The following is an 8,600-nucleotide window of genomic DNA, read 5'->3' on the forward strand; positions in this document are numbered from 1 at the left end:
TACAAGCAGCATGCCATCCTTTAAAAATCTTACATTTGAAAGAATTCTTCTGGAAATCCCCCTGCTGCTTTGCAATTTAATTTATCTTGTATCTTTCTTTTGTGTCTATGATTCCAGCACTGAAGTAACAAGTTCTGTTGACCAGTTTCATTATCATTTCCTTTCATGTGACTTTAATTGTGCCCAAATAATGAAGTGTTGCAGTAGTGAAAGGTGGTGCATGCCTGAGCTATATGCCCCAAAATGAATCATTTGATCTTCACTTACATATATGAAAAAATCAAAAGAGGAGGGAAATTATGCTATGTGTTTTCCCCATCTTCACTACAATTAAACATCTGTTTCCTTTAAAAATTTAAAAATATTCCATAAAGTACATACTCTAATTTCTGTGTTTTCTCCCTACTTTTCTAGGATAACTCACTAGCCCATTACTGACATTGGAAAAACATAACACCACAGATGCTGTGGTAGGTAAGATGCTCCATAGTTAAGGCACTTGTCAAAAAATTGTAACTTTTTTTTTGCAATTATCTCAAGACTCATGGGCTTGACAAAAATAAAAACCCTGCAAGCAAGGCCAAGCCATTCCATTAGCAGCTGAGAAAGCTCTCAATCCACAATGAAGATCTTCAAGAGGTCCTCTGGGTAATAAAGGCAAAAAGCAGCACCTCCTGCATTTTTTCAAATTCTTTTGACAAAATAAACAGAAGGAAACAGAAGAACCCGCTGATCTGTCTCAGGGATGTCTCCCTCAAACTCAAAATACAGGCACAAATAAAATGAAGCAACAACAGAATCTAAGTTGAGCTTTAGACATGTATCTCCAGAAGTGTTCGATGACTCATTTTGGATTTTATTTGTCACTTCTAGTTTCTCCCTTCCAGAACAGATGTTGAGTCATCTTTCTAGAGTGGTAGTGTAAACAGTGGCGATGATATAAAATGGCAACACTGATAACTCACTCATTAGCAAAGATACAAAGATGATTCAGTAAGGTTATGCTGCTGCCACACAATATATCCCTTCATCAACAGTATTTCAAAAGAATTGTCTCCTCATCAATTCATTCAGCTGAGAACTGAAGGTTTAAAACATTAATCTTGAGACTCTCCAGATGGTTATCCTTAAATGAAAACGGTTACCCCAGAAACTAATTTTCCACTGCATTTCTTTATCTCAGTTTCTGTTTCACACAATTCTAAAAATTACCTTAAGCCACAGTCTGAGGGAAAAACAAAACTTACATCTCTGCTGAAGAGTCCAATCCACAGTGGGTAATTACGAAGGGCAGCCTGAACAGCAAGAAAAGCCTGCTGGAACTGATCTGTGATGCTAACCAGCTGCATCTTGTTATTTATGCATTCAGCCAGTGCAGCGTTCCAGGTCAAATTCTTCAGAATTAACATGTATTGAACATTTTCATAGCTCAATGTTTCATTAATGACGTGCTCTGTCTGGTTATCAGCAGTTCCTATACCTAAGAAAGAAATCCAGTAATTAGGTGTCTAAACACTGTAATACATTTTAAATTTCCAATGTCTCTGTAACAATCAGAAAAACCTGTTTGGATTATGCCTGAAAAAAATAATCTTAGACAGTAGATTATGCTATGATTATAGTTAGGAGTAAATACTTTTCACACTTCAGATAGAAAAATATATGTTAAGAAACCCCTATTATTTTCGGCCAATGTATCTTTAAATATATTTTTCTCAGCTTAGGTTCACATCTTTTTATATCTGTTATTTTTAACTAACTGCTAAATAATTAATTGAATTTAAAAAATCTATAACTTTAATTATACACGAATGGGAGAGAGAGACTGCTTTCTGCAGAAAGATAGTAAAAGCTAAACTTGACTCATTTATCTCTGTGGAGCCTGTGGCTTTAGGCTTATGCACATCTAATGGGCCACAAAACTTGTCTATGCAGATCTTGGTACAGTACAGTCCCAGAATTCCTTACTGCCATCTACGAGGATAGTGAGAACTGATTTTGCCTCCACATGTGCTTAACTAATTGCAGAAAATCCATCTTGCATAGGGAGGGGCATAATTCACTATTTGTGCTCTAAGCACTGTTATCATTGTTATCAGCATCATACCTGAAGGCAGAAAGCTCAGTGATGCATGGCAACTGCAGCTAATAAAAGATGCAAACATTCCCATGGATGGTAAGTTAAAGCATACAAATGGTAATCCCAAGAATTCTATACACATTCACTCTTCAAAAGGCAGAACCCCCCATACATTTAAAATATCTCAAGCAGAAAAAAGCTCGTGGGGTGGAGTGGGGGAGGGAGTGAATCACTCTATGAATTACAGAATATAAATGGCTGATTGATAGACTGACAGGGCCATTTTCCAAAGCATAAGATGACAGAGACACAATATTAATTTGATATTTACAGCTTTCAATAGATCAGAAAAGTGACAGATTGTTTCAAGTGGTTTGTGCCTGCTGCCAAATGCTTTCACTTAGTAAACAGCTACAGAAGAGAACCATGGAACCCAGGGTGCTGTCACACATCAAGAGGTACCAAATTGGAAACTAGGTAGTAAACAAAGTGTTCATTTCTGAAAAAAGGAATTGCTGATGATTACTATGTCACGCAGTTCTGAAAACCACAATCATGCCAAGATTTTCAACAAGCCTGAATAGTCTTCTTCTCTAGGATAATGTCCTAAACTACCTGGACAACTGTCCCTGCAACCTGCTGAGGCTCCTTCCAACACGAATTATCCTTAGATCCTAAACACAATGATGATATAGGACTAAACCATAGCAGGAGACATTCTCTGTCAGTCAAAAAAACTTCATTACACCTTGTACAGCTGTAGCAAAGAAGAAGTGAGTATCTGTGAACAGATATTCATATAAACAGATACACTGTCAACCTCCTATTGATAAAAATCTCTTTTTCAAATTTTTATGACATGTCTTCCATCCAGACTTCTCGTCTCAACACTTGGAATTTCTCAAGTATTTGGCACTGAAGTAAAGAAGATTTTGTATGTTAAACGGAGGTGGGGGAGTGGGAGATGGAAATCTCTGACTATTTGAGAACAAAGAAGGTGGGCATATTCCTGGGTGTTTTGCACACCTAGGCGGTTTTTGTGGGTTATTTTACTTTAGAAGATAGTATGTTCATTATTTAAAAGGATTATTTCTAAAATGGAACATACACGTGGGTATGCTGAACATTAGCCCATAGCAGTAATTAAATGCATAGAATAACTATACACGTTTGATTTTATTCCAGTAACTGATATTGACCAACCCACGTGGGTACATCTACGTATTATTTTTAGTTCAGATTAAGAAATCCCACTCATACCAATAGATCTGTATGAAGCTAGAGAAAGCTGCATCACTCCAAATCATCACTCTCCATGTATGCCCTCAAGCTGGCTCTGGAGAGACCAATTCCAGCATTAAGAGTCTATGACACCTTATATTCTGATAGTACTAAACCCCACTAAATATATTTAAGGAGGATAGAAGTATTTTAAGATTCCTTCCCAGGGCTTCTTACTTCCACAGTTCTGAAGAGGAAAAAGCAGTCACTTGTTCCACTTCTTGATGTACATGGCCACTATACCCATAGAACACTAAAGATCTGCCTGCTGAAGTATAATTCCACTGAAACCACACAAAGTCTCTCAGGAAAACAGATTTCCTCTGAACTGGGCTATGAAAAACAGTCCCAGATCCTCCTTCACACTGTTTTTCCAAAATTGCCCTGCTCAGACTCTGTAAGAATCTTGCTCTTTAAGTGAAATAATTTACATGCATTAAGAGGTCTCCTGGCACATGCCACCTTAAGTGCAAACTCTGGTTGTAATTTATTTTGACTTTTCAAACTTACCTATAGGCCGCTGGCATATACCCAAGAAGTGCCTGTCAGCACAAGCAGTGAAATTCCATGTTCCAACATACTGTGATTTGGGATCATTGAGGATTACACCACACTGATTGTTAAATTCTTCATCAAAAAGCTGAAAAAAAACCAGAAATACACTTATCAGACTCAAATAAGGCATAAACATGCTTGTGTAGAGGTGAAGTAACATGAGGCTAGGAGAACCTGACTGGTTCTTAAGCAAGTCTGGACTTGCTTAAGAAGTTTCAAAGGAGTGGTGCAATAAGGCTTACCTGTTTTACAAACACTACCAGGTACCTGGACTCAGAAAGATTTCCTAAATTAAATACAGTTCAGAAGCTGTCATCCAAATAAAGGTAAACAGAATTTCATTACTGTGATTCACCTTGTTGGCCAATTAAAATGACTAACTGGGGGATTTGGTCTGTTACAAGGGTTTATTTGTTTTTCTTTTATACGGGCAACATTCCAAATTTCATTACTCAATAGTCAAGAGAAGTCAAAAATCAGAACTTACATCCAGTGGAATTTTCCATAACCTTCCTGTAAGGAGTGGGTGAAAGTTACTATACAACAATCTACTCCCATCTATCCACTTGTTTTCTCTTGTGCTGAACAGAAACTGTAAACCAATCCAAATATCTTTTGGCATACCAGGAAGCAAGGATGTTATAAAATCTGTTGGGCAGAACAGTAAATGTACATATTATGGTTCAGACCACAACAGTAAACAGCTGAAAAAAAACTTCACAGAAATAAGATAATGCAACCCACATTTGTATTAACTTGATTCTTCAGCCCTTCATGAGTGCCAAATGCTTACCATCCCTTACTTCCATATGTAACACTTTTTAATATGGATTTTATCTGAAAGGAGCAGGCTATTGGTATTTGTTCTCCAAATTCTGAGCTGAGTAGCAAGTAGTGGATTTAGCCTGTTTCTACTACTTTGTACTCTGGAACTTACATCCAAATTTCAGAAGCTGCTTTTCACAAGTCTGCAAGATCTTCAACTGTATCCCTGCAGAGATAATAGAAGAGCTTCCTCCTACCCTCTCCAAATTGACAGAGGAAGTTTTTTTTGATTCTGGCAGTTTGTCCAACCCACCATCAGAGAAAGCAAGACAGGACAAAGGAAGTGAGGTTTAGCAGGAAAAAAAATTCAGCCAGGCAAACCCTAAATCAGACCCCTCTTAGTGAGTGTTCTGGTAAGAAACAATGGGCTTTGGTAACCTCACAGGCAACAAAGGCATTCACTGAGCTTTGACTAGATTGGGAAGACAAATCAAAGCTATGAAATTAGCTACTACTGACTTGTTTTAACTATTGGCCGCATGCCAGACAAGCCACAGCCTGTTTTCTAACCGATACAAAGCCATTGTAGATTTACGTGTCAGAGCTAGTCAGTGATCTGATGCCACCAGGAAGAGTAGAGGCAGCCTAAAGAAAGAGGCACACTTCTTTAAGAGGACTGTGTCTTCTTTCCATATAGGGAGCCTCCACTACAAGGGGGAAAGAAATACAAACAAGAAACAATAACTAACACTTCCATGTGCACCAAACCACACAAAAGATCCTGCTATTTAACATTTTGGAATGGCTATGCTTTTGCAATCTTAAAAGCATCCAAAAACATGCAGGCCTCAGATGTATATTCCACTATATAAACCTATTCCTTCCTAGTAACAGCAGTAAAATAAACTATCATTCAGCTGCTGCCTGCAGGTACACTAGTGACCTCTCTAGTCCACTTTCCATATTTTGTTTGGCAAGAGATTATTTGCTTATAAAGAAAATATGCACTGTGCACACTGCAGAATTCAACTGAGCTACTTGAGATATAACCCCAGAGAACTCTTAATCATCATCAAGAATAAAGACTACAGTTGCAAATTCAGACATCTCACTCAGTGGTTTATTGCTGAACATTACTTGCAGCCAATGTGAACCCATTTCTTCCTCTCAGCATTTCCCTCAGTGACTCTAGCTGGTAAGACAACAGAGGTAGAACAGTCCTGTGTTTCGCAGTTCAGCCTTCCATCAGTGTCCTGGAGAGCTTGCAGGTGGTCAGGTGCCATACTGAGTTGCTCAGTACATGTAGACACAGAGTGTCCTATGTGCTCCAGCAGGCACCATGTTTGCTATCTCACTCCCACATGGACAGCTGAGTTTGTCTTGGAAGCAATTCCTAAGGTGGTTTTCACAGTGCAAAGCCTACATCTCAAACATGTTTTAACTTGCAGAGTAAAACATGGGAAGTCTTTATTCAGTGACAGCCCTTCTATGCTCAATTCTTAATGCAAGGTTTTATAATTTTTTCTTTTTGTAACAGGTTAGACTCATACAGAGCAGCTGCTCTTCAAACTGGCTCAAATGTCTGCTTCCATGTTATGTTTCCAGTGATGTACACAACAAGGGACAACACATTTTTAACTGGTCCCAGATTTTCAAAATGCTCCCATTATGCCTGTAGATAACCAAGTGATTTCATGCTCAAGTTCTTAAGCAGAACTATTATGAATTTGGAAGAGAAGCTGCACACTAGAAGTGCTCCTAATTCACCACCGTACCTTGCTCAGCTTGATCCGAGATAGATGGAAGAGAACCTCCAAATGTTACACACTTTTCATTAGCTCTATTAAATGTTAAATATTCAGGTTTCATCTTTAGAAAACACTGCAAAATAAACACAATGAAGCTGATTTCATCATACCATTCTGCCTAAGAAATAACTCAGTAAGAAAATGTTCTTAAACCAACCCTAAAAACTCACTTCTGATTTCCTGCAATAACATATAACCATTTTTCACAGACAGCAAGGGAACTGATACTAACATGCAAGCATTATTAGATTCGGCAGAACAGCTAAATATAAAATAATCCCACTGACTAACTTATCATTCACTGAGGATTAGAATTCAGGAATTTTTACAGGCTACATCTTAATCACGTATTGTTTTAAGAATGAGAATTCACACATGAACTCTACAGTCAGATAGCTAGGCCAGAACTCGTACTGTAGTGTTGTCTTTTGGGAGAAACTGCATTGCAAAAGATCTACTCTGCAACCATGTGAATTGAATCTGCAAACCTTGGCACAATGTAATGTGCAGATTTGATGGACAGTCCTTCTTATATACAGAATAATCATGGACCAAACAACGGGAATGAGTGTCACTAAGACTTCAGATGACTGCCTTAAAACATAGTACTGAAATAGACTATACTATGTCTTCTAACCTGTAGGTTAATTCTTATAAGCTGCTTCTAATTCTTAAGTGAGTTAAGTTCTTAAGGCAACTTAGGAAATAGTATCTGCCAGCTTGCTGCCTGCTATGATTACTCAGCAAGAGAATCAAGATGCTTCCGCCAAAGAAACCTCATCCATTCTCTTTCTAATCCTCCTCCTTACATAGAGCCCAGATTAGACAATACAACCAATGTTCTTGGACCTAAACATGTGGTAGCAGGAAAGCAAAAAAACCTGAATATGAATGTTTTGAAATTGCAAAACTACCCATCCTGAATATGGGACAGAAATGGGGTAGAATATTTTCATCACTACACATACTTTTCAAAAGCCACATCCCCCACACAGAGGCTTCCTCACAAGGGCACTCCAGTTTACTGGACTACAAGAAATAGGTAAGGATGATGAATCTGTATTATGGTTGTACCTTATTCCGGAACTGATGCCAGTCACTAGGGCAACCTCCTCCGACTGGGCGGTAACTGGGATCATGTTTCTCTAGTAAGGAGGCATTATTTCTTTCACAGATGAAGGGCAGTTTCACATTACAGCTAATTGGGTAGTCTGCAGAAGTAGAAGTTTTAAGAGACAGTTATGGTAATGCCTATCACACGCCACTCGCCATCCACATGCTGTGACATGACAAAGACTAGTCTGAAGTGAAGTCCTTTTCAGTGTAACCACAGTGAACTAATATCCAATCTAAAGCATTAAAAACAAGAGTAGAGCAAAAGGCAAGTGTAAATGATTTATATCGGACAGCAACATGATATTCCTAAAGATCCAGAGTCTGATCTTTACTTCCAGTACTAACGCTTCATATAGGCAGAGATAACTTGAAAACAGAAAAATGATGAAAAAAGCTTTTGTGTATGACAACTAATCTCATATTCTGGCATAGAGGGTGTGACCTAAAGGTCATTAAAGCCAAAAAGAGTCCTTTTACATCTACATGGAGAGCATTATCTGGCCTGCACTGCTTTACATGACTACTACAGTAACTGGACTAACTTCCATGTCAAGAACAGTTCTTGGCTAACAGGGATGAAATTAGTTCAGCAGCACACAAGTGAATAATGGGGAAAATGTGCTTTAAAGTGGAAATGATAGTAGACAGGAGGAACTTCTTGTTCTCCAGAGATTATACATTTTCCCCAACACAAACCAGTCTTGAAAAAAGGAAGTAAGAAGCTCCAAGTACCACTATGTGGCATTTCCATTACTTTGTGTACCTCTTCCAGTATGACTCCACTACTTAACGAAATTTACATTTCCTGATTCATACACAGTTGCAAGTTGCAGTCAACCTCCTCTAACTCAGAACCCTCAAATTCCAGAGCTCAGAACATGTAGCCTAAACACAAAAAGGTAGATACCAAAACCAGATTTCATCTAATTAATGTTGCAAAAAGAGTGACAATCAATCATAAACATTTATCATCCGAATTCAGGTTAGCCTTTGGT

General features: G+C 38.2%; 1 protein-coding gene across 1 annotated transcript in view; it reads right to left on the reverse strand.

The window, feature by feature from the left end:
- LY75 (lymphocyte antigen 75) overlaps window positions 1–8,600 on the reverse strand; it is a 40,707-nt gene that overhangs the window by 9,413 nt on the left and 22,694 nt on the right. Inside the window, exons 21-25 of the mRNA XM_009073660.1 lie at window positions 7,564–7,700; window positions 6,457–6,562; window positions 4,404–4,564; window positions 3,872–4,001; window positions 1,248–1,480 (exon numbers count right to left, since the gene is read on the reverse strand). Coding sequence (XP_009071908.1) covers window positions 1,248–1,480; window positions 3,872–4,001; window positions 4,404–4,564; window positions 6,457–6,562; window positions 7,564–7,700 — 767 coding nt within the window. The remainder of the gene's footprint in view (window positions 1–1,247; window positions 1,481–3,871; window positions 4,002–4,403; window positions 4,565–6,456; window positions 6,563–7,563; window positions 7,701–8,600) is intronic.

The sequence above is a fragment of the Acanthisitta chloris genome, unplaced genomic scaffold (genome assembly GCF_000695815.1).
Source record: "Acanthisitta chloris isolate BGI_N310 unplaced genomic scaffold, ASM69581v1 scaffold30314, whole genome shotgun sequence".
Taxonomy (NCBI): Eukaryota; Metazoa; Chordata; class Aves; order Passeriformes; family Acanthisittidae; genus Acanthisitta; species Acanthisitta chloris.